General features: G+C 39.3%; 1 protein-coding gene across 4 annotated transcripts in view; it reads left to right on the forward strand.

Annotated features, from left to right (window-relative positions):
* The window catches only part of Sil1 (SIL1 nucleotide exchange factor), a 234899-nt gene that overhangs the window by 154352 nt on the left and 53268 nt on the right, over positions 1-27279 (forward strand). For all 4 annotated transcript variants that reach the window (XM_090331436.1, XM_090331433.1, XM_090331435.1 and 1 more), the window contains 2 exons: positions 10706-10897; positions 21740-21861. In XM_090331436.1, coding sequence (XP_090187562.1) covers positions 10706-10897; positions 21740-21861 — 314 coding nt within the window. The remainder of the gene's footprint in view (positions 1-10705; positions 10898-21739; positions 21862-27279) is intronic.

Consider the following 27279-nt stretch of genomic DNA (forward strand, 5'->3'; position numbering starts at 1 on the left):
TCTTAAATAGCTAGGATTACAAGCATGAGCCATAGCGCTCAGCTTGGGAGCGTTTCTATCTAGGTTATAATTCAACTTTCCACTACATGGTTGGAGAAATTGCATGATAGAACAAAAGTGACTATACTCTCCAGTATCATAAACAAGAATGATTGAAAGGAGATTACACTCAGAGCCTCTCACTTTGACTGCATGTAGACATATGTTATTCCAAATGAATAAAAGAATTCAATCAGTAAAGAAGAATAATTCATTATTTTGTCCTTTAACATGTAGCAAATATATATTTTTTTCTGGGCCTTAGATTTCTTAAGCATGAAACTTAAGGCTGGGCAAAAATATAACTTAAACGTTCCTAGCTATAAATTTCTTAACAAGCTGAGATAATAAGAAGGAAAAAAAGGTAGTCATGGGCCAGGAGTTTGGCCTAGTGGTAGAGTGCTTGCCTAGCATGCATGAAGACCCAGGTTTGATTCCTTGGTACCAAATACATAGAAAAAGCTGAAAGTGGTGTTGTGGCTCAAGTGGTAGGGCCCTAGCCTTGAGGAAAACCCACGGACAGTGCTCAGACCCTGAGCTCAAAGGGGAAAAAAATAGGCAGTTACAGCTTCTTGTTTGTGCCCTTAATATCTGGGAGCGTAGACTCTACAGGTAGACTATACTCAGAAGAAATCCTTCTTGAAGTAGATATGAGTTTATAATATCCAGGGAACCTGACAAGACATATTTGTACATTTGTAATTGAGTCCTGTCCTTTATAGTACCTCCTTTAGTGGTTGCCCTGGGGAAGTCTGAAGTTCTTCCTTTTTTTCTATCTCAGAGTCTCCTTTCTCTTTGTCTATCTCTCTGTCATTTCCTAGAATTGTAGCCTTGTCTGATGGGGGTTTAGCATTAGGTTCTTTGTAAGGCTGCAAGAAGGCTTTAGATGCTTCAGATCCATTGTTACCAAGTATTTCTTACTCAAGCGGTGGGAGTAGGTGTTGACCTGTTTAAAGGCAAGGTTAATATATAGACCAAGTCTCCATGACTTTTCTCACATCCTGTATAAAGAGTGTGGGAATATAAGGAACAAGTACTAGTAACAGCAGGTAATGGATGGTGATGCATGAAATTCCACTCTATCACAGATAGAATTGTTGAGTAAAAGCAAATCTGCTCTTTGGTACAAGTTAGTCCGAAGAGGAGAGCATAAGTGCCTGAGAACTAGAGAAAGCACTCATGTTCTGGGTTCTTTCCACTATCATCTCTTTACTATGGGCATTGTGTGAGACTGATGAAACATAATTATGAAACCTCTTGGTTTCATAATTCCTATTGCTCTTCTCTTTACTTTCTTTGGAAGCATAATGGAATTCTCTTTCCTCAGGTAATGACATTTTACTCTCATAACTCAGTGTGTAAAAGTATGAATATTATAAAGACATTTGAAGAACAAAATGCAAAGGATTGTTCTCCATGGCTGATTTTTACAGTAAAAGAAGTCCTCTGAAGGAACATAGGCAATGTAGCTTCCCTCATTTGTAATAATTAGTACACATCTAGGATTTTCCTAGCAGAGGATCACAGTAGCTCAAAAGCTATGTACATATGATCATATGAGACTAAAAGAAATGAACTCTAGGTTATAGAAACAAGAGGTTTATCTTTGTGATTGTTTTTAATAACTATGTGAAGTTATTTCTTACCTCTTTTCTTCCACTTATGGTTAATCTCATGTGGTTACTGTATCTGACTTTGTTACATGGTATATTATATATACATTTACTTTATTTGAAATAGGGAAGGGAAGGGGGAAAACAAGATGATTGGGAGGGGTAGGAAGAGGGAAAGGGGAACAAAAACATGAGAGGAGTATCAAGGTTTGAGAAGTAATGTAACCCCTCTATACCTTACCCTGACAATAAAATTAAATTAAATTTAAAAACTTTCTTTTTGTAGACATCCACATATCAGCAGCTAAAATCAAGAACCCAGCTGATTTGAGTCAGCTACCCTCTTCTGAGTTATGGCTGTCATTCTCTGTCCTTATTTCTGTGGCATTTAGGTTGTTAACACTTTTATTGTGTTACTGCATCCTAGGATGCTTCTGTTTTCATTTCAAGCCTATCTGGACTAACTCAGCTCCCTGTCAAAGTGCTAACTGCACTGGCTGTGGGACTGGAAAATAAATTCACATGTAATAGGCTGGGAATTTTTTTTACATGTTCTCAAGCTCTTTCTACAAATACATTCAGGCTTTTAGTTTATTAATTTTTATTAATTTTTAAAACTCTCCTGTGTGGTGTCTTGTAAGTACAGGTGCTTTTGCTATTTATAAAGATAGTACTGTTAGATATTGGTCATATCTCTTGTAATTTTTCTTTCTGCATGTGCTACTAAGGTTTGAAATCAGGCCTTCACATTTGCTCAGCTTGCATGTTCAACTGGTACTCTTCTACTGAGTTATATTTCCAGCCCTGATTTTTGCTGGTTATTTTGGAGATGGAATCTAGTAGACTGTTATGTCCAGGCTTAAATGAACCTCAATTCTGTAGATGGTAGCCTCCTGAGTAGCTAGGCTTACAGGTTTGAACCACTAGATCATGGTTGTGTTTTGCACTTGATATTTTGGGGAGAAGAGCATTAATTCCTTTGTATCAGTGAGTGCCTTAGTTGATTTAGTTGAAGAGCTCCTCTAGTCTCAGAAAGCCATCTATCAGTTTTGGATTATCATTATTGAATCTTACCCATTTATCTCTCTTTTATAGTGCATATTACTTGATGCTTTATTTCTTATGTATTACATTTTAAAATATGACCACCTTAAATTTTTGATCCTGAGCAAGATACGGTAGACTCTTCTTGTCCTCTGTTCTTCCTACTAAAGATAACTATAAACCATGGATATAATTCCAAATACAAACACAGGGAAAAATTTTTAAATGATGGTGTGATAAATCAGGTAGTGACACTGAAACTTCACAAGGAGTTTCTTGGTTTTCTTTTTGCTCTCTATATACCTTTCTGGGATAGGGTCAGTAAGGGAAGTGAGGAGCATGAACTACCATTTTCAGTTCAGCAGCAACAAGATTCCCCTAACCACCGTGGTGCTAGTCATGAGAAGCTACTCTTTCACTTTGAATGTCCAGTGGTAGCAGATGATGATCTTTACCTTCCCAAAAGAGATTGAGAGTAGTGTTTTGGAAGAGCATAGCTGAAGAAAGACTTTGCAGACAAAGTTCTGGCCATAACTCCTAGGTAACTCCCATTATAAACTGAACAGATTTAATATAGCAAAAGGTATGAAAACTGAACTATAGTTTGGAATACTTAGGTGTCTTTGTGTAGCATACAAAGAAAGCAGTCCAAAATAGCATTTTTGGGTGGGGGGCCATAAACTCTGTGCCTGGGTGCTGTCGCTGAGCTCTTCAGCTCAAGGCTATCACCCTACCCCTTGTGCCACCGACCCATTTTCCATTTTCTAGTGATTAATTGGAGATAAGAGTCTCAGGTGGTTGTTTTTTTGTTTTTGTTTTTTGCCAGTCCTGGGTCTTGAAATCGAGGCCTGGGCACTCCCCTTTACACTTTTTGCTCAAGGCTGGCACTCTGCCACTTGAGCCACAGCACCACTTCCTCCTACTTCTGTGTACGTGTTACCAAGGAACTGAACCCAGGGCTTCATGCATGCTAGGTGAGAACTCTACCACTAGGCTATGCTTCTGGCCCTATACCACATTTTTATTATTTTACCACACTTACTAGACCTCTTCCTTGAGTGATGACTTGTAACTTGTAATTATCTAAGATTTTAAAGCAGCTATCAGCCTCATTTAGTAATTATGGCTACTCTTGAAACAAAGAAAACTTCATTGAATATAAGGGCTGGAACTTTGACTTAGAGCACCTGATTGCCAACACTGTAAGAAGGAAGGAAGAGAAAGGGAGAAGGGAAAGAAAGGATGGGAGGAGATAGGAGAGAGAAGGAGAAAAGGAGGGGAGGGGAAGAGATGAAAGGAGGGAACAAGATGGGGGAGGGATGGGGAAATTAGAAGAAAGTAGGGAAGGAGAATAGGAAAGAGGAAGAGGGAGAAAATAAGGGAGAAGGAAAGAAAAGAGTCAAATAGAATTACAATGGTAATCACTTTCCCAGGAGGGGATATATTTAAGGATACTGTGGCTGCCTGAAACAGTGCACTGAACTCTCACTCTCTCTCTCTTCCTCTCTCTCTCTCCCTCTCTCCCTCTCTCCATATATATATATATATATATATATTGTGTTTTTTTCTTGTATAAACATATCTATGCTAAAATTTAATATATAAATTAGGACTCATAAAATATTAACAATGAAATAAGGCAAGGATGACAATATACTGTAATAAAAGTTATGTGACTAACAGGCAGGTAGACAAAGCATGATTCATATCTAACACAGGCTAGAGCAGGATATTGGGAAATTTCGTCATGCTACTCAGAACAATGTATAATTTGAAACATTGGAATTGTTTATTTCTGGAATTTCCCATTTAAATATTTTTGTGTCATGGTTGACCATGAGTGACTGAGGTCCTGGAAAGGAAAATTGCAGATAAAATGGGATTACAGAACCAAAAGTACAATAACTATCTTTGAAAAAGTAACAATTCATTCAACAGCAGAATACATATTACAGGAATAAAGTTCAATGAAGACTAAATTATAAAGTCTGAGAAGAACAAAGAAGAAAATCTTGGAGGAAGTTAAAAAATCATACATTGGACTAAATAAAAATATACAGTCTTATCATCCAGCAGTGGTGTTGCATGCCTGTAATTTCAGCACTCAAGAGGCTAGGTAGAATTTCAAGTTCAAGACCCTGTCTCAAAAAAACGAGGATTGTCCAGATGCCCTACTGAAGATGAATGGATACAAAAAATATGGCATATAATATATATATATATATACACACACACAATGGAATTCCACATAGCCAACAGACAAGATAAAATAATGGCATTTGCAGGGAAGTGGATAAATCTAGAGCGAATCATGTTGAGTGAGACAAGTCAAGACCAAAGGAACAAAAGGCACATGGTATCTTAATATGTGGCTATTTGATCCAAACAGTGTAAGAGCGAGGACTCAATATTTGCATATCCAATGCTATGGACATGGTATTGGAAATATAAACACAACTACATAGACATAAAAATTTATGACTCTACAAACATAATGTTTTATTACATAGTTTAATATGTATCTATGACATACAAATCCTAAGCCTAATTTTAATTATGTTCTAAAATCTAAGTGCCAATGATTGTATACAGAAATTCCCTTCTTGAATACTTAGTTTGTTAAGCACATCATTTGAAATATGATGTAAAAATCAATGTTAATAAATTCTTTAATAAAAAAAATTTTGAAGCAAGGATTAGGGCTATGACCACGTTGTAGAGCACTTGCCTAAGCATGCACAGGCAAATGTTCAATCCCAGCACTACAAAAACAATTGTAAGACCCAGAGTCAAAAACCCCAATACCAACAAATCAAATTAAAATAAAATGCCATTTTTTTAAATGATGAATTGGATTTCATGAAAGTGAAATTATCTCTTTGTGATAGGCCTTGCAAAGTCAAAAACTACTGTGGGCTAGCAGTCCTCACTTTGTTTTCACATGGACTTATAAAAATGACTGTTCAAGCTGGGCTGGCTGGATCACACCTGTAATCCTAGCTACTCAGGTGGCTGAGATCTGAGAATCCCAGTTCAAAGCCAGCCCGGGCACTGAAGAAATGTGAGACTCTTTATCTCCAATTAATCACTAGAAAATGGGAAGTGGGTCTGTGGCTCAAGGGGTAGAGAGGTAGCCTTGAGCTGAAGAGCTTAGGGACAGGGCGCAAGCCCAGAGTTCAAGCCCCATGACCAACAAAAGATAAAAAAAAGATTGTTCAAGCTGAAACTGTGCATAATGGTCTTAATAATCAATAGACACATAGCATTTCATGACCTTTAAAGTTTTCTCAAGCATTAAAAATCTACACTGCCATCAATTATAAATTAAAAGTAGCAATACAGATATTTGTTTGGCACACTGTAATTTTAAACTCTAGAACCATGAAGATTAAAAGTTTTCATTTCTTTGTTAAAAAAAAAACTCACCAAAGAGAAATTTGAACATTGCTTAGTTTTTCATTGTATGACATGGAACAAAAATTTTTTCTATGTCTTATTACCTTCTAAGAAAAAATTATCTCTCAACATTTACCTATTCTGTCTTCTGTGTTGTAAAGTTGCCCAGTCTCTATAATGTGAAGGTGCGACTTTTTTTTTTTTTTTTTTTTTTGCCAGTGTGTGGGACTTTGGGGCTTCTCATTTTTCTATGTTCCTGTGGCTGTACTTCTAGTATATCAAACAGCAGCAGTAAATTAACATCCCCAAATCTATCCCAATTCAATATATATTCAATTTGGATTTTATGCCCAATTTCCCATTATTTTTTTGTTCTTCTACTTGTTTCAACTGACCAATTTTCTTTTAGTTATTTTCAAGAAATAGTCCATGGGTTCATTATTGAGATAGAAAGAAGCCATATAACTATGTATGTTACACCTATATATGGAACTGAATAACAGATGCAGAGTGAACAGTCATTGGAAGGCTTTGAAAGAAACCATATAATGTCCCTACAGACTTCAAAATTTTATTTTTTGTTGGACATAGGGCTTGAATTCTGGGCCTGGGCACTGTCCTGAGCTCTTAGCTCAAGGCTACTGCTCTGTCCCTTGAGCCACAGCCCCACTTCCAGTTTTCTAGTGGTTACTTGAAGATGAGTCTCATGGACTTTGTTGCCTGGGCTGGCTTTGAACTGGGATCCTCAGAGCTTAGCCTCCTGAGTAGCTAGGATTATAGGCATGAGCCATGAGCACCCGGCTTTAAAATGTTTTTATGTAATTACTTTGGATTTTAGCAAAAGTGGTACTTTATATGGTTATAGTTAGCTTGATATAGATAAGCCATGTTGTTTTAAATACCTTTCTGTTTGTTGTGGTGGTATGTGGGGTTGAACTCAGTGCATGGGGTTGAACTCAGGGTCTGGGTGCTTACCTGCGTTTTTATTTTCAAGGCTAGTACTCTACCACTTAGAGCCATAGTCTCACTTCTGGTTTTTTGGTGGTTAATTGGAGGTAAGTGTCTCATGGACTTTTTCTGTCCAGGCTGGCTTCAAACTGCAATTCTCAGATCTCAGCCTCCTAAGTAGCTAGGATTACAGGCATGAGCCACCAGTTCCTGCCATGTTTCCCCCTCCCCAACCCCTTAGTCCTGGGGTTTGAACTCAGGGTGGGCCCTATCCTTGGGCTTTCTCAAGGTTAGTGCTCTATCACTTGAGTCAGAGCACATACCTGTTTTGTTGTTGTTGTAGTTGTTGTTGTTTCTATGTATGTGGTACCAAGGAATCGTCCCTAGGTCTTCATGCATGCTAGGTAAGCACTCTACCACTAGGCCACACTCCTGGGCCCTGCTGTTGTTTTTAACAATGGACATTTTAAACTTTTTTTTTTTTCTTTGCCTGTCCTGGGCTTGAGCTCAAGGCCTGAGCACTGTCCTTGGACTTTCTCAAGGCTAGGACTCAACCACTTGAGCCTCAGCACCACTTCCAGCTTTTTTGTATGTATGTGGTACCGAGGAATTGAACCCAGGTCTTTGTGCATGCTAGGCAAGCACTCTACCACTAAGCCAAACTCCCGGCCCCGACATTTTAAACTTTTGTGGTGGGTGGTATACTTGCATATACCCAGCAAGTGCACTTCCACTGAACTATATCCCAGCCTGACAAAGTACTTTAGTCAATGTATTAAATAGACCAAGTACATCAGCCTTTTAACAATAAGGATATATAGATGGCTAATAAGCCTGTGACGAGATGTTTAACGTCATTAGCTACTAGAGAAACTCAAATCTATAGGGTGATATCAGTATATATTTGCGAGGATGCATAGTGATATAAAAAAAACTAGTTTTTTCATATATTGTCAGTAGGAGTGTAAAATGGCTTACCTACCCTGTAGAATAGTTCAGATTCTTTTAAAAGAAATATTTTTTAATCATCCTACAATTTTATTCTTTGGCCTTTATCCCAGAGAAAAAAGAGCTTGTATTTAAACAAAATATACAGATATTCATAGCAAATGACTTATGCCTGAATCCCAGGAGGCTGATATATGGAAGATCACAGTTCAAGGCCAGCTCAGCCAACAAAGTTCACTAGACTCCACCTCCAAAGTAACCAACAAAAAAGGTAGGACTGGATGAGTGGCTCAAGTGCTTGCTGCCTAGCAAGCATAAGGACCTGAGTTCAAATTCCAGGACATATTTTTTCATAGCAGTTTTTAAATTCATAACAGATAAAACTTGGAAACAACTCAGATATTCTTTAGCAGGTGAAGATTAAACAAACTATATATAATGGACTATTAATCTGAATTAAAAAAAGAACTGTTTGTATCTACAGTAACTTGGGTAGATCTCAAAGTCATTATGTTTAGTGGGGGGAAAATGCCAGTCTAAAAAGACTGTGTGATTCCATTGATGTAATATTCTCCAAATTTCAGAATTACAGAGGTGGAGAAATATAAATGGTTATGGTAAAACAATAGGACAAAGTGCAGCTATAAAGAGGTTATAAAATGGGAGGTGCTTAGTGGTTTCACAGCTTGATTGTATTGATGGTTACCCAAATCTGTAGCTTCAATAAAGGTGTACAGAGTGATAAACATGCAAATGAGCACAATTAAAAGGTGGTGAAATCTAAGGCTATTTAGACTAGACCAAATAGTATATTTAGTCTGTGTTCTTTTCTTAGTTTTGACATTGTACTAATATTTGAAATACATACTCATTGGAGAACAATAAATAAAAAAGGTACATGATACTATGTATGTTATTTTTGTGATTTCATGTAACTTTGTAATTACTTCAGATTCAATTTTTCTTTTTTTTAAGATCAGGAACTATGTTTGTGATGGATGGGCTTTTTGTGTGGATGATGGGCTTTTTAATTATGCTCACTTGATCTTGTTCCATAGCTCTAGAAAGTGACTCAGCCTTCCCAGATCTCTTTGCCTGAGTACCCAGGTATCAAACATGGGTCTTTATGCATGGTAGGCAAGTACTCTACCACTAGGCCAAATCCCGGCTCCTGTTTTTTTTCTACCCTATAGTCCTGGGGCTCAAACTCAGGGCCTGAGCACTGGCTTTCTCAAGGCTAGTGCTCTACCACTTGAGCCACAGTACTATTTGCAGCTTTTTTTATGTATGTGGTACCAAAGAATCGAACCCCAGTCTTTGGGCATGCTAGGCAAGCACTCTATCACTAGGTCAAACTCCCAGCCTGTTTTTGTTGTGGGTTTCATTTTTGTTTTTCATGCTGGAACTGGGGCTTGAAACTTAGGGCCTCCTTGCTTGCTTAGCTTTTCACTCAAGTTGGTGCTCTACTGTTTGAGCCACATCTCCACTTCTGCTGGTACAGTTTTTATAAGAGAGGCTGATTCATGCCTTTGATTGATTTCTATGGAGTGCTTATAATGGGGAAAGAAACCCATTTGGAGCTAACAACTGCTCATCATGCTGCCTTTTATAAATATTCATACCTTGTAATTTTTTTCTTGGAACATAGATATATAAACCACTGTGACCTTTCAGACTCATAAGCACTATTCTCCAAGATTGGGAAGAAAATAGGAGCATCACAGATAAAAGATATCCAATTAAAATCTTTTATTCACCTCTAACATAACTTCATTTAAAAATCTTCATATGTGTATGGGTTGTGGAGGAATTGAGAGAAAATTGAGATTTGAGTATAGCACATACAGTAATTTAGACACTTCAAACAGTTGAACAAATTGTACACCTGTGGTTAGATTGACAGTAATGACAGTGATTTAATTTTCATCGGTAAATTACATTTCTAACAGTTCTTACCCACACTTTCCAATATCCAGGTTTCCCTAAAATGTTAGTGCACGGTCAAGATAGTCTGTGATTATGAAAGGTAGTCGTGGTGTGAGTTATTTTATTGTAGACCTCATATATTCCACATGAGATTACAGCTGAAAATAGGCTTGTATTACTTTCTCTGATCTCATCAATTTCAACAAGATGGCTTTTTGCTTCCTTAATACTGGAAGTCAGACTTCAGTTTAATTGAGCCTAGAAAAATCTTGAGTGTGTTTTTAGAGAAGAGGCTTATATGGGTAGATTATGAAGGCTTTTTTTTGTGTAAGTCATGGCACTTGAACTCTGGGCCTGGACACTGTCTCTGAGCTCTTCAACCCAAGGCTACCACCCTACCTCCTGGCATGGGTGTTGTCCCTAAGCTCTTCAGCTCGAGGCTTCCACCCTACCCCTTGAGCCACAGCTGCCACTTTTTGAGTTTTCTAATGATTAATTGAAGATAAGAATCTCAAGTTCTTTAGTGTCTGAGCTGGCTTTGAACTGTGATCCTCAGATCTCAGCCTCCTTAGTAGCTAGAATTACATGCATGAGCTACTACAGTTGGCTCTGAGTGTTTTTTCCCCCTGAACATCTTAGAAAATATCAAGAACTTTTGATGGTATAGATTATAGAGGATGTGGAATTTGGGAACAGCAATTCTTTAAGGGTAGGCATTGATGGTAGACCATAAAGCCTTGGGAGATATCTCCAATAGACTAGATTCATAATTTCTTTGTTACTTTCCTTAGGCAAGACAGGCTGAAGTAAAGCGACTCTTCCGCCCCATTGAAGAGTTAAAGAAGGCATTTGATGAACTGAATGTAGTAATTGAGACTGACATGCAGATCATGGTACGACTGATCAATAAGTTCAACAGTTCCAGCTCCAGCTTGGAAGAGAAGATTGCTGCACTCTTTGATCTCGAGTATTATGTCCATCAGGTATTTTATTTTGTTATCAGTTTGACTTTCAATGTACAGCTACAAAAGTAATCCTTGATTGTGCCAGCATCATTAGTTCTCTTGCAGGGAATAGACTGTTTTCATTGTAGGTCAATGTCTTTTGTAGCTAAATACATTTTTCCAGGCCAGAGGAAGCCTCTTTTTTAGCTTCCACTGTTATCTTTTATTTATTTATATTTTTATTTATTTAATGTAACACAGAAGAGACCTAGTCAGAGTCTTCTTAGTAGATACACCATTTATGCTGAGCACTCAAGGAAAATTGGGATTTGCTAGGTGAAGAGAAGTATCTAAAACAGTACAGTAACTATCATACATACATGGGCCAAATCTGGCACAGTACTTCCATTTGTAAATGAAGTTTTATTAGGATATAGTCACTCTTATTTGCTCTTACTATTTATAGCTGTTTTCATTCCACAATGGCAGAATTGAGTCAGAGACTATAAGGCCCACAAAGTAAAAGATATTTATTAGCTACTGAAGAGGCTGAGCTCTGAGGACCCAGTTTAAAGCCAGCCCAGGCAGAAAAGTATGCAAGACTCTTTTTTTTCTTTTCTTATTTTATTTTATTGTCTGGGTAATATAGAAAGGGGGTATAGTTAAATTTGTCAGATAGTGGGCGCATGACTTCTTATGACAGTCTTTTTGTTTGTTTGTTGAACTCTGGGCTTGGACGTGGTCCCTGGGCTCTTCAGCTCAAGGCTACCACCCTACCCTTTGAACTACAACACCACTGACAATTTTCTGGTGGTTGATTGGAAATAGAGTCTCACGGACTTGAGTGTGCTGGCTTTGAATCTCAGATCTCAGTCTCCTGAGTAGCTAGGATTATAGGTCTGAGCCACCCTGCCCCGGTTTGAGACTCTTTTTCACCAATAAACAACCTAGAAAATTCCAGAAGTGATGCTGTGGCTCAAATGGTAGAACGCTAGCCTCAAGCAAAAGCTCAGAGAGAGCACCTAGGCCCTGAGTTCAAGCCCAAGGACCAGCCTCTCCCCACCCCCAATAAAAAACAAGTTTGCTACTCCTGGACAGGCAAAATTACAACATGTGCTAAGATTCTGAGGGCAGTTGAAGGTCTATAAAGATTGGCTTGTCTACAGCAGGAAAGGATAGATGAAAGTGGCCAGGGGGAAGGGATGTATAGGTAAAATGGGAAATGTAAGAAATGTAAGGTTGGGAATATCCTTCTCTTTGCAATTTTGCCCTTAAACCTAACTACTAGAGAGTAACTGATTAGGCTTCTAGTAGCCAATCATTTATTGAGCATTTTTTTAAGTTTCATTTTTTTATTAACATTGATTTTTACATCATATTTTAAATGACAGGTTTAACAAACGAGTGTTCAAGAAGGGAATCTCTATTTACAATCAATGGGACTTAGTTTTTAGAACTTAATCAAAATTAGGTTAAGGGTTTGTATGTCATAGAAACATACTAATTTTAGAAAATAAAACATTATGTCTATAGAGTCAAAGGTTTTTATATCTTATAGTTATGTTTATATTTCCATTACCATGTCCATAGCATTGGGTATGCAGTCCTCGCTCTTGTACTCTTTGGATTTAATAGCCACATATTAAGGATACCATGGGCCTTTTGTTCCTTAGGTCTTGACTTGTCTCACTCAACATGATTCACTCTAGATTCATCCACTTTGCTGCAAATGCCATTATTTTATCTTGTCTGTTGGCTATGTAGAATTCCATTGTGTATATATACCACATTTTCTGTATCCATTCACCTGCAGTAGGGCATCTGGATTGTTTCCATCGCCTGGCTATTGTGAATAGTGCAGAGATGAACATAGCTGAGCAGGTGTCCTTATCATATCTTGGGTTATGATGTTAGGGTAGATGCCCAGAAGTGGTATGGCGGGATCGTAGGGAAGTCTATTTTCAGTTCTTTGAGAAACCTCCACACTGCTTTCCAGAGTGGCTGAACTAGTTTACATTCCCACCAGCAGTGTAGTAGGGTTCCTTTTTCTCCACAACCCCGCCAGCAATTGTCATTGTCTGAGTTCAAAATCTTGGCCATTCTTGTTGGGGTAAGGTGGTATCTTAGGGTTGTTTTTATTTGCATTTCCTTTATGACCATAGATGAACATTTTCTCATATGTTTTTCTGCCATTTTAATCTCTTCTTCTGATAAGTCTCTCTTTAGTTCCCTTGCCCATTTACTGAATGGCTTGTTGGGTTTGGGGGAGGATTAGTTTCTTGAGTTCCCTGTAGATACTGGATATTAAACATTTGTCAGATGTATTGTTGGTGAATATCTTTTCCCAATTGGTTGGCTGTCTCTCTACTTTTGCGACTATGTTTTTATCTGTACAGAAACTTTTTTATTTTTAGGTAGCCCCATTTATCGAGTCTCTCTCCAATCTGTTGTGACCCTGGGATTCTGTTCAGGAATCTTTTGCCTGTGCCTATGAGTTCCAGTGTTTCTCCTACTTTATCATGTAGCAGTTTCATGGTTTCCGATCTGATGTTGAGGTCTTTGATCCACTTTGAGTTAATGCTTGTGCATGGCGAAAGGCTCTGGTCAATTTTTAGTTGTCTGCATGTGGCTGCCCAGTTTTGCCAGCACCAATAATTGAATAGACTGTGTTTGTTCCACTGTATATCTTTGGCTCCTTTGTCAAATACAAGTTGCCTATAGGTATGTGGTTCTATTTCTGGGTCTTCTGTTCCACTGATCTTCTGGTCTGCTTTTGTGCCAATACCAAGCAGTTTTTGTTATTATGGCTCTATAGTAGAGTTTGAAGTCTGGTATTGTAATACCTCCAGCATTGCTCTTTTTTGCCTAGAATTGTTTTGGCTATTCTAGGTCTTTTCTTGTTCCATATGTATCTTTGAATTATATCTTCTATTTCAGTAAAGAATGTCTTTGGGATTTTGATGGGGATTGCATTGAATTTGTGTATCAATTTTGGCAGTATAGCCATTTTCATTATGTTGGTTCTCCCTAGCCATGAGCATGGGATGTCTTTCCATTTCCTAGTGTCCTCTTTAATTTCTTTCATTAGGTTTTTGTAGTTTTCATTGAATAATTCCTTTACATCTTTGGTTAAGTATATTCCTAAGTATTTTATTCTTTTGGGGGCTATTGCGAATGGGATCATTTTCTTGATTTGGCCGTCTGTTTGTGTATTGTTGGTGTACAAGAAGGCTACTGACTTCTGAAGGTTAATTTTGTATCCTGCCACTTTGCTAAAGTAGTTTATTAATTCTAGAAGTTTGAGAGTGGAGTTTGTTGGGTCACTCAAGTAGAGGATCATGTCATCTGCGAATAGGGACAGTTTAATTTCTTCTTTCCCTATGTGGATCCCTTTGATGTCCTTTTCTTGCCTTATTGCTCTGGCTAAGAGTTCCAGCACTATATTGAAGAGAAGTGGAGAGAGTGGGCATCTCTGTCTAGTTCCTGATTTTAAGGTGAATGGTTCCAGTCTTTCACCATTTAGTATAATACTGGCTGTAGGTTTTTCATATATGGCTTTAACTATTTTGAGGAATGTACTTCTTATTCCTATTTTTTCTAGTGCTTTCAACATGAATGGATGTTGTATTTTGTCAAATGCCTTCTCTTTATCCAGAGAAATGATCATATGATTCTTATCCTTAGCTCTATTAATGTGATATATTACATTGATTTGTGAATGTTAAACCAGGCTTACATCTGTGGGATGAAGCCTACTTGATCATAGTGTATGATTTTTTAAATTTGTTTCTAGATTCTGTTGACTAATATTTTTTTTTATTTTTTTATTTTTTTATTTTTTGGCCCCTTTCTCTTTCTGGCCCTGCTCGCTCCGGCCCTGCTCGCTCCGGCCCCGCTCGCTCCGGCCCGGCTAGGCCCCTCTTTCTAGCTCCGGCCCTGCTTGCTCCGGCCCTGCTTGCTCCGGCCCGGCTAGGCTCCCTTTCTAGCTCCGGCCCCGCTCGCTCCGGCCCCGCTCGCTCCGGCCCCGCTCGCTCCGGCCCCGCTCGCTCCGGTCCGGCTAGGCCCCCTTTCTAGCTCAGGCCCCGCTCGCTCGCTCCGGCCCCACTCGCTCCGGCCCCGCTCGCTCTGGCCCCGCTCGCTCCGGCCCTGCTCGCTCAGGCCCGGCTAGGCCCTCTTTCTAGCTCAGGCCCCGCTGGCTCCGGCCCCGCTCGCTCCGGCCCGCTCGTTCTGGCCCCGCTTGCTTCCGCCCAGCTCGCTCCAGCTTGCTCTTGGCCCCGCTCGCTCCGGCCCGGCCCTGCTCCTGGCTTGCTCTGGCCCTGCTCGTTCCGGCCCGGCCAGCTCTCGCTTGCTCCTGGCTCTGCTCGCTCCGGCCCCTTCTCGCTCTGGCCCCGCTCGCTCCGGCCTCGCTGGCTCTGGCTCGGCTCGCTCCCGCACGCTCCGGTCCTGCTCGCTCCGGCCCCGCTCGCTCCGGCCACCACTCGGTTGGGCTCTGTTTACTTCAGCTCAGCTCGCTTCTTTCGCTCTCTGTCGCCGTCGCAGTCTTGTCTCTGCCACTTTCTGGTTTGGTTGTGTCTCATCTCTGCCACTTCCGGCTTGGTTGTGTATGTGGGATACCGAGGAATCGAACCCGGGTCTTTGTGCATGCTAGGCAAGCACTTTAACCGCTAGGCCAAACTCCCGGGCCCCTGTTGGCTAATATTTTATTGAGGAATTTTGCATCTGTGTTCATTAGAGAGATAGGTCTGTAGTTTTCTTTTTTTGTTGGGTCTTTCCCTGGTTTGGTGGAACATGTTTTTATAGCAGGCACAGCTTTGTATACTTTGTATATATGAATTCATTAACTTTTTTTTTTCTTTTTGCTAGTCTTGGGGCTTGAACTCAGGGTCTGGGTACTCTCCTTGGGCTTTCTTAAGACTGAAGTTCTACCATTTGAGCCACTGCACTATTTCCGGCTTTTTTTAATGTATATGTTATCAAGGAATCAAAGCCAGGGCTTCATGCATGCTATGCAAGCACTCTACCAGTAGGCCAAACTCCTGTCCCCACAAATTACAATTTTAAACTAGGAAAATAGAGTGATTATTGCTTAAAATTAATCAGCCAGTTGAGTGAAAGCTCAAGGCCCTGAGTTGAAGCTCCAGAGCAACAAAAACTCACTTACTACCCAGGTAGGATTTGCAACAATTAACTCTGGGCTTTTACACTTTTGATCAGTCTGTTTCTCTGAGAAGACTGGTACTTTTTTTTTTCTTTTGTCAGGCATGGGACTTGAACTCTGGGCCTAGGTACTATCCCTAAGCTCTTAAGCTTAAGGCTAGCACTCTACCAATTGAGCCACAGTACCACTTCTGGTTTTCTGGTAGTTAATTGGAGATGAGAGTCCTACAGACTTTTATGCCCAGGCTGGCTTTGAAGTGTGATCCTCAGATCTCAGCTAGGATTATAGGCGTGAGCCACCAGTGCTCTGCTAAAACTGGTACCTTTTAAATGAAGGATGAAGGAAGTAGATTGAAAATGAGGAGGTACCAATAAATAAATAAATTCATTTTGAATTTTTGAATGGCTGCTAGTCCTAGGCACTGTTCTAGATGCTTGACCTACATCTATAAACAAAATTGGAGCTTACATTCTAGCAAAAGCATAAAGGTAGCCAGGTGCAGTGGCTCACGACTATAGTTCTAGCTACACAGGAGGCTGACATCTGAGGATCAAGGTTCAAAGCCAGCCTGGGCACAAAAGGACTAGAGACTCTTATTTCCAATTAACCTCTAGAAAACGGGAAGTGGGGCTTGGCTCAAGGGTAGGATGATGGCCTTGAGCTGAAGAGCTCAGGGACAGCACCCAGGACAAGTTCGGGCCCCATGGCACACAAAAAGAATAAAAACAAAGCATACAGGTAAACAATATGTTCAAAAGGTGACAAAATAAAAAGGAGAGTAGAATCAGTTGGTGGTGCTGAGACACAGCATCTTAGGCAGTAAATGCAAAAATTCTGAGTTGGAAGCATAGGTGGTTCTTGAGGAAGTCAGTGTAGAATGTTGAAGGATATCGAGCTGGCTAACGCTAACAAGGTAGAGCAGAAGCAGATGAAGTTCAGAGATGTTGACAGGAAAAACATGGAGAAATCATAGGTCCTGGGCAAGAGTGTAATTGGAGAACATTAAACAGAAGAATGACATTATCTGATTGCTTTTAAAAGAACTTCTCTAACTGCTGGGTTGAGAATTAGACTGGAGGTGTAAGGACTGGGTTAGAAGCAGACACTAGACAGAAAGCTATTGAAGCAATACAAATTAGGGGCAATGGTGGCTCAGGAGGCTGTATAATCATAATCAAAAGCTTGTTTGAGATTTTCATCTAGGCATAGACTTTCACTTTCTTCCCAAACATGAGAGCATCCTTGTTCTCTGTAAACTAAGCTAAAGGACATTTTTTCTTTGTTTAGGATTTTGCTGGCTTGTATGGTGAAAGAGCATGAGTGTGCACTGTATCCACAGAAATTGTGAGAGCCTCTTCATCTTTCCTGCTTATAACTCTTTTCTCAGTCCTCAAATAGCAGGACTATGATCCTCTTAAATGGGAAAAAAAAACAAGTATGAATTCTTTCTTCTCTCCAATTTTTACACCTAGGGTAAAAAAAAAAACAGCTCTCCCACAGCTTTTCCATTAGAGATATTTAAAGGATTAACGATCTTAGGGGTTATTGGCCAAGTTCAGTCCTGCTCTGATGTTGACAGTTTTCATTATTATTATTATTATTATTATTGTCATCTTAATGTAGTAGAATGAATCTTTATATATCATGTTTCTATGGACTGTTGCTTTACTTGCACAGGAAAGGCCAAAATGACCAGAGAGCTTATCAGACATAGATGGGAATAAATATAAAAGATGTTTGGACTAACAGTAACCCAACAAAGGTCTTTGTCCTGCCCCAATATCCTCTTCCACCTGGCTTTGTCATCTACAGCGTGACATCCATTCTGCTTTCACAAATACCTGGATGGGGTAAACCATTTTCTGGATATTACCAGCTTAGCCTGAAGTTATAAAAGGAATTGTTTTTCTGATCAAGGTCTAAAACATTCTGTTGGTAGAGGGTCTTAAATCTTCTGGATCACTGGCTTTTTGACTTAGCTGGTCCATAAGCTATCATTTAGCAATAACAAGTTACAGTTTCCTGGAGGAGTTTCCATGAGCCATAGTTCAACTTAATTTCCAGTTGTGATGGAGAATTAAGATAATATACTATTAACTTTGAGAAAGATAACACTTTTCTAGTTAGGAACTTCTTAGTCCATTCCCATTCTAGTCTTACTGAATGGAGGATCAAGGAGTCATGGGCTTTAAGGACCTAACCTGGGTCTGCCCAAGGATTCCTCACAGCAATATTTTAATTATTAAAACAGGATATGTTGAAAAGAAAATTCTTTGGGGATTTATGAGAAACAGTCTCTGTATGCCTCATCTGCCTTTGAGCAGTGTATTTGCCTTCCCTCGGTGACTACTCAATTATTTACCCTCCTTTCTTCCTTTCTGTGTCTTCTGTTTTCTCATTGTCTTGTCAGTACTTTGGTTTATTCCTTTTCCTCCTGAGTGCTGACATAGTTTCTTCATCCCACCTAATGTACTCTCCCTGCATTCTTCTCACCTGTCTTATTCCATCCTGAAGACAGCCTGGGATAAATTCTGGCCATAGACCTAGCAGAGGAACACCTAGGGTGTGTCTCCCATGTGATCCTAGGGAGGACCCAGTTTTTGCTGTACAGTAAATAAGAATGACTTTCTTTCTTGTTGCCTGTGAAATAAATGAGAGAACACCTTATAAGGCTACAATGTTTATATAAACATCATTGCTATCACACCAAATGATTGTTGTAGTAACATACATACATGAATCTAGATTATAACCTTTGTGATTCTAGTCTGTGTTACTTTAGGACTAAAGAGAATTAGGTGCTCTGACAGAAAATCATACCCACTTTAATAAGGGACTATCCCAGGCTTTGGATTCTGAGTCATCATTTTGTATCTGGAAAATCTACAGTAAGGAGGCACAAAAGATGGGCAACCAATTCATATATTTTTAAAATCAAAGCATGTGTATAAGAGCAAAGTACCAGTTTGTATGTCTTTCTGTTTAGCCATGTTATGGCTCATTTCACTACAACAGCACGGCGTTGGGCTACATGGTGGTCCAGACTTCATACTAAACTACAGCTTCAATTTGCTGTTTTTTCAAGTCTGTGGTATTAGGGGCCCATCTGCTTTATTGTCACAAATATCTTAGATTGCTTTTTAAAGTTCACAGTTGAGTTGTATTTCAGTAACATTTTTTCCCTGACAAATTGATTTTTATCAGTTCAATAAGTATTGAGAACCTAACTGTATGCTCAGCTTTATCCCAACTATTGGACCTACAACAATGGATTAACAGATTTTTTTTTTCCCAGTCCTGGGCTTAAGCTCAGGGCCTGAGCACTGTCCTCGGATTTTTCTCAAGACTAGAACTCCAACACTTGAGGCTCAGCACCACTTCCGGCTTTTTCTAAGTATGTGGTACCAAGGAATCGAACCCGGGTCTTTGTGCATGCTAGGCAAGCACTCTACCACTAGGCCAAATTCCCGGTCCAACAGACAAAAATTTTGGAGCCAGGAGTTTGGCCTAGTGGAAGAGTGCTCGCCTACCATGCACAAAGATAAAGCCAGAAGTGGTAATGTGGCTCAAGTGGTAGAGCTCTAGGCCTGAGAAAGCCCAAGGACAGTGCTCAGACCCTGAGTTCAAGTCCCAGGACTTGCAAAAAAATAAAAAAATGTTTCTTCTTATGGAGACTTTTGGAAATGTTTCCTAGGCTATGAAAGAAAAATTTTATACATCAATGAAAGCAATTGGGGGTGAGGTTGATCAGGATACATTGGATACATGGATGAACATGTCACAAAGAAATCTCCTTTGTATGACTAATACATTCTAATCAAAAACATTTTTTCCCTCCAAGTGTTTGGAAACAGGGTAGGTCCGCCTCAAACGCAAGATACTGAGTTTCACTCTTGATTTCTCTATCAGAACCCACTTCTACTTTGGAAGCAGATGCCAAGAACACAGTGAGCTAGGAACTGATTCCATAGTTAGAGAGGAATAAGCTGAAGAGCCATCATACTGTTACTGAGGTCTGGTTTCCTGAATTTTCCTGATGAACTGTAAAGTAGGATAACTGTGTAAGCAAGAGAGCCGTTGTAGTAATAGAGATAGAGAAATACCAAATGGGTTTCTGATTGTTCACAAATAAATATAGTAATTAGAAAAATGGTAATTTAATACTGTTAAAATATAACAAGTTGATTGATGCTGTTTAAGTCTAAATACCACAGAGATCAGCAGGTCAGTATAAGTCAAATAGAGAGGCATGGTAAGATGTAATATGCTAGGTATGGTGGTATATACCTATAATTTCAGTACTTGGGAGGGAGCTCTTGGGAGTTCAAGGCTAATCTGAATTACACATGTCAAGATATTGCCTCAAACTAAAACAGAAAAAAACAGGTGGTGAACTCCTGTAAGCCCAACTATGCTGGAGGGAGAAGTAGGAGGATTGTAGCCCTTGGTCCACCTGGGCAAATGTGCAAGGGCCCAGGCTAGGATACATGTTCAGTTGCAAAGTGCTTATCTATTATGATTTAGTCCCTGGGTTCGATCATTATCACTAAAAAAGAAAGATAAACACATAGAAAAGTCTTTTTTTTTTTTTTGCCAGTTGTAGGGCTTGAACTCAGGTCCTAAGCACTGTCCTTGGACTTTTCTCAAGACTAGAGCTCTGCCACTTGAGCCACAGCACCACTTCCAGCTTTTTTATATGTATGTGGTACCAAGCAATTGAACCTGAGCCTTCGTGCATGCTAGGCAAGCACTCTACCACTAGGCCAAACTCCCAGACCCAGTCTTTTTTTTAATTAATTAATTTATTTATTTATTTTTAAGTGCGAAATTCCTCCTGGAAAAATAACTAATGGCAAAAGGGATATGGGTGTGGCTCAAGTAGTAAAGCACTTTTCCTAGCTAGTACAAGTCTTTACATTCAAATCCCACAACTGCCAAAAAAGGAAAGAGAACAAAAAGAAAAAAAAACATAAAAAATGAAGTTGGCATAATTATTTAGCATTGATTTCTTTGTAATGAAATCTTTATAGTCACTTAGATTTATTTAAAATGTTAAAGTCACTTATAAATTAAAGCATTTTAAAAACATTCTGCTTATCTGATATGTAGCCACTAGACAATAACACAGGCCTAGACTAAAGACTTTGATAGTGACTTGTTCAGATTTTATCATGAACGTCTTCCAGATTGTCAACCTTAGAAAAGAAAGTTAATTTCTTCTGTATCTCTTGAAGCATTTCCTCTCTACTTCAGCATCCTCCATCAAGCAGATTTCTTTCATAGTCCCAATTCTCATGAAAAATCAGCTTTAAAGAAATCTTTTGCTTCCACAATCTCTATTGGGTTTGGACATAAACAGGAAATTTGGTACTGTTCAATGGTGCTTATGATGGCAGACTCTTGTGTTAACAGCTTGTATGTTTTGGAGTATGTTTTGTGACTCATTACATTATTGGAATTTTCCAAGGCATGGTTGGCATGGGCAATGTGTAGGTGCCATTTCCACTGATTCCAACATAGGTACTAATAATTAGAAGTTTTCAAATTTAAGATTACTTTACAGCTTATCTTGTTTTATATATTCTTTTGTAGCTAATCAAAAAGACCACTGTTGCTATTTTACTTGACTTTTAAATCTGCATTTTGATAGTTAAGAGAAGAAAACCTGTTCAAATGGTTCTTCCTTAGTGGCTGTTTTGTGCTAAGCAATGCCTTTGTTGCAGATGGATAATGCTCAGGACCTGCTCTCCTTTGGTGGTCTTCAAGTGGTGATCAATGGGCTAAACAGTACAGAGCCCCTGGTGAAGGAATATGCTGCATTTGTGCTGGGAGCTGCCTTTTCCAGGTGAGCAGAATGGATGGATTCCCATGGGCCAAGATTGTTTGGCCTAACTGACTTGACAGAAGCTTATGCTTCCAATTTTGCACATCTCTACTCAGTATTTCAGAGTAATATACAAGGAAAACTAGAATTTGGTTCTGTCTTTATTCCAAATAGGAATTTTTTATCCATGTTATCACCATATATGATACTCTGCTCCCTCAATTTTATATTTACATTTAATAACCAATCTGAGATCATATTCTCTGCTTTAGTAAAAGCCTACAAAAAGCCCAGCCACAGATAGGAGTGAGGGAATCTTAAGAATTGACCCTTTTTGCCGTGCAGGGTAGCTCACACCTGTAATCATAGCAACTCCGGAGGCTGAGATCTGAGGATCAAGGTTCAAAACCAGCCAGGGCACAAAAGGACCTAAGATTCTTATCTCCAATTAACCTCTAGAAAACAGGAAGTGGGGCTTGGCTCAAGAGTTAGGCAGTAGCTTTGAGCTGAAGAGCTCAGAGACAGTGCCCAGACCCAGAGTTCAAGCCCCATGACTGCCCACCCCCCCAAAAAAAAAAGGTGCAGATATTCAGATTCTGGCTGTAAAGATAGAGTGCCTTAGATTTAGATTGACATTTAGAATGTTACAGGAGAAAGACTAATATGAACATATTCACTATTGTGGATATTGTTTGAAAACATTTTCTTTGGTTTTTATCCATACTTAAAATCTTTGTTTAGGCAGGGAGGACCCAGGCTTGTTTCCTTGGTACCACATACATAGAAAAGGCTGAAAGTGATGCTGTGGCTCAAGTGGTAGAACTCTAGCCTTGAGAAAGCCCAAGGACAGTGCTTGGACAGTGCTTAGACCCTGAATTCAAGCCCCAGGACTGGTAATTTTTTTTTGTTTATCCATAATATAGAAGTAATGTTGAACTCTTTCAGTATGAGGTAGCATCTTTTCATAGTAGAATGAAGATCCAAGCTAGAAGGCCAGAAAAATTATTTTGTGAACAAAGACTAAGAAGACTGAAGGCTTTTATTTCTCTATCACTGCCTCGATCCTCCAGCCCCTGATGTCCTCTGGACAGTCTTCAGGGCAACTCCAGGAAAGGTGGATAATTTAAGTTCCTCTCTTAGTAGCTGTAGTCAGGCCTAGAGAAGTCTAGTTTCTTCTTATATGGCCTTAGAGAACTTACAAAGGCTTCTCAAGTCAGAAATTCTCAAACACTAACCTCTCTATGTACACTTTGTAAATTCTTACCTTACTCTAAAATAATTTTTTCTCTAACTTCAATATGAGCTGATTTTATTATATCCTTTGATACTGCTTGTGGAAATACATACATTGCACAGAGGAAACTGAATAACATTTTCATACTATATACTCAGGAAGGGAGACTAAGACTTGAGACACATGCCTCTGGCCACTACCAAACCAGAACTTATCCAAAGGCTATTCCAGTATGTTGTATTATTAATACTTCTCCACAATTTTATTAGCATAAGACCATGTTAACATTTATGTAGCCTCACTAACATTTAAATAGAGATAAATTTAAAAATTTCAATTTAGTGTTTTTGTAGCAAGCAAACTGCTATATTCAAAATGTTCTAGCTGGGTTTTTGATAGCTCACTGGAGGGCTGTTATAGTGACAGCATGGTATGGTGCCAGAGCTTTTCGAAGCCAGCAGCAGGCTCCCAAACACCACGAAAATGTCAATGTTTTATGCAAGAGGAGTTTGGTACAAGTTAAGAATATTTCTATGGAGAGAAGCAGGTTTCAGTGCTGTAGTCTGATGTGTATTATTTACTCCTGATTCCTTAAGTATTGGCTTTGCACCTAACTCACTCTTAACTGCTTCTTGCATTTTAGTGGCTGCATATACCCCATACTCCATGTGTGCACATTAAATGACTACATTGATAAACTTTTTATCAAAAGGTCTTTCAAGAGGTAGCACCTGAAATCAGTGGACTTTATTTATGCCCATGTATAGCAAAATATATATGAAGCACTTGTCCAGAATAAGGTGATGTCACTGGATACTGGAGGCTCATGTGTATAATCCTAGTTACCTAGAAGTCTACAATCTGAGGACCAGACTAATCAGGAAAGTCTGTGAGACTTCTAGTTCCAACTAACAACCACAAAGCTAGAAGTAGAGGTGTGGCTCAAATTGGGGAGCACTTGCCTTCATGAAAAATCTAAGGGACAGCATTCAGGCCCTGAGTTCAAGTCCTAGTACGGTGGTAATGAGGAGGAGGAGGGGAGAGAGAGAGGAAAGAGAAAAAAAAGAAAAAAAGGAAGGGACCAATAAATGAAGGAACAATAGTTGGGCACTGGTGGATCACACCTGTAATTATAGCTACTCAAGGTGAACTCTAAGAATCTTGATTCAAAGCATCCCAGGCAAGAGACTATTATCTGCAATTACCTACCAAAAAGCTAGAAGGGGCGCTGTGGATCAACTGGTGTAGTGCTAGCTTTGACCCCCCCCCCAAAAAAAAAAAAGCTCACGAATGGTGCCCAGGCCCTGAATTCAACCCTGCCTTCCCTCTCCCCACCACAAACACACAGAAATAAATAGTAATAATCATAAAAAGTGGTATCAATATCATTATCATCCTAATCATGATGTGTCCACAATCAATCTCCCCTACAAGGAAATTTTTGTTATTTCTTTCTTTACTACAAACCTGTATCATTCTTTTCTCTCCTGTAAGAATTTTTATGCTATACCATACCTTTAGGTGTTAACCTTGCTGCTTTGTGAAGATGTTTATTTGCTTGGCTTAATTGCTTAATATGGTTTCCAATGCACATTTCTGTGGCTGAAGAGATTTCTTCCTCAATGTTAAACATTAAGCAATTACTTCAAGATCAAGAAGAGAAAGATGACAAATGTAACTGATATAACTACTAGAGTAATGTGTTCTTTTATTTAAATATTCATACCCAATTATGGATTATGCATATTTATTTTATGTGTATTGTCTATGTATGAGACAGGTCAAACTTTTTTTTTTTTTTTTTGCCAGTCCTGGGCTTGAGCTCAGGGCCTGAGCACTGTCCTTGGATTTTCTCAAGGCTAGAGCTCTACCACTTGAGCCTCAGCACCACTCCGGCTTTTTTGTATGTATGTGGTACCGAGGAATCGAACCCGGGCCTTTGTGCATGCTAGGCAAGCACTCTACCACTAGGCCAAACTCCTGGCCCCGAGACAGGTCAAACTCTTAAATAGGAAGATCTTTTAGCGGATTTATCTTTTCATGTCTAAAAAAAAAAACCTTGTATTTTTGCCAGGCGCAGTGGCTCACACCTATAATCCTAGCTGCTCAGGAGGCTGAGATCTGAGAATCAAGGTTCAAAGCCAGCCTGGGCACAAAAGGATCTGAGACTCCTATCTCTAGAAAATGGAAAGTGGGGCTTGGCTTAAAGGTAGGGTGGTAGCCTTGAGCTGAAGAGTTCAGGGACAGTGCCCAGGCCGAGTTAAAGTCCCATGACCCACCCAAAAAAAACCCCAAAACAAACCCTTATAATTTTTCAAGTAAGTTATTTTTCCTGGTCTTTCTGTGACCTAATTTCATCTCATGATGGTGTGTGTGTGTGTAGGTATAGTCTGATCTACTGGGAGTCTCAGACAAGGTCATTGTGTTTCTGTGTAAGGGAAGTCTCAGATCATGTAAATTTCAGAGGCCGTGCAGCTTTCTGTAATTTGGTTTTAGATACACTACTTAGAAAACTGGCATTTTACTTTCCTCATCTTGTATATAGCCTCTGCCATTTAACTGTCAGGAATTAAATTATGAAGAAACTGGTGTGCTTAACCCAGCTGGCACTTATTTAATGTGCCCTTGTATCTTTGCCTCAGTCACTTACAGTGTCATGTCTGTTTTTTTTCTTTTTTGTCAGTCTGGGGCTTGAACTTGGTGTGTGAGCACTGTCTTTGAGCTATCTCAAGGCTAGCATTCTACCACTTGAGCCACAGCACCACTTCCAACTTTTCTGTGTATGTGGTACTGAGGCTTCATACATGCTAGGCAAGCACTCTACCACTAGGCCATGCTCCCGGCTCTGTCATATCTATTTTTAATAATGCTGTTTTTCATTGCTCCATGTATGGATGCATGTAATATATTAATGCATGTACATGTAATGTTTTTATTTGAACTGTACATGTGTACAGGATGTAATGGAACCTAATTCATTACAAAAAGAAATGTATATATACCAGGAGTGATGTAGAGTTCATGTTCTATAAGGATCTCCAAAACAGGATTCTCTTTTTTTTTTTCTTTTTGTGGTAGGTGTTGGGGCTTGAACTTTGGGCCTAGGCGCTGTCCCTGAGCTCTTTAGCTCAAGGCTACCACCCTACTTCTTGAGCCACTTCCTGTTTTCTAGTGGTTAATTGGAGATAAGAGTCTCATGGACTTTGGTGCTCTGTCTGGCTTTGAACCCTGATCCTCAGATCTCAGCCTCCTGAGTAGAGGATTCTCTTCTAATCCCTCTCTCTTTTGCATTTTATGTGGACTCTCCTTGTCAGATTTTGAATTATATGCATTTCTTTATAAAAATGAAGGTAGCCATATACGGTGGTGCACACATGTCATCCTAGCTACTTAGAAAGCAGAGATGGGGAAGGACCAAGGGTTGAGGCCAGCCTAGACAAAAACATTTAAGAAACTCTATTCAACCAATAAAAACTGGATATGGTGGTTCATGCTTGTCATTCTAGTGAATAAGATTACTCTCTAGGCTGATTAAGGCATAAATATTTAACTGTCTCTCAAAAAATAACCCATGCAAAACCTGCTGGAGACAGGACTTGGTACTCAAATGGCGAAGTTCCTTTTTAGCAATCGGAAGACCCTGAATTCAAGTCCCCATACCTCAAAAAAAAAATGTACAGTGTATCTTTCCAACTTTGCAGACCCCAGCCCTATATTATAGGTCCCTCAGTTGCTAAAGTATACTTCCCAGTGAAATTTTACCAAATTTTAACCATCCAATCAGTTATATACTACTATAACCCCTTTCCTATAGCCTTCCCTTTCCTGTAGTCCTCAGTGAATTTCAGCGTTTGTCTGTATCTTCTTCCTCTTTCCTTATGTGTTTGGTAGGCTTGCTAAGGACCAGCATTCTCAGTTTTATTAACTGTTACATTTACTTCTGTCATCTGTTAGATGCTTTGATACTTATGTACTTCAGTCATCTGTTAGATGCTTTGATACTTGTTTCACATTTTTCCTGGCATCTGATAGTGTCCGGATACCACCATTATTATGTCTTTACATCGTCATGTCTTCTCTTGAACATACTTGCCCTTGAGGCATGTTCTCCAGCATGCTTTCCCATTTTCCTTGTCACCATTATTGTTCATTACTCTTTTCCCACTTGTTCCATTTAACCCACAGGAGTGCTCAGGTTACCAATT

This window comes from Megascapheus bottae, chromosome 4 (assembly GCF_031878675.1).
Source record: "Megascapheus bottae isolate mThoBot1 chromosome 4, mThoBot2.hap1, whole genome shotgun sequence".
In the NCBI taxonomy this organism is placed as follows: domain Eukaryota; kingdom Metazoa; phylum Chordata; class Mammalia; order Rodentia; family Geomyidae; genus Megascapheus; species Megascapheus bottae.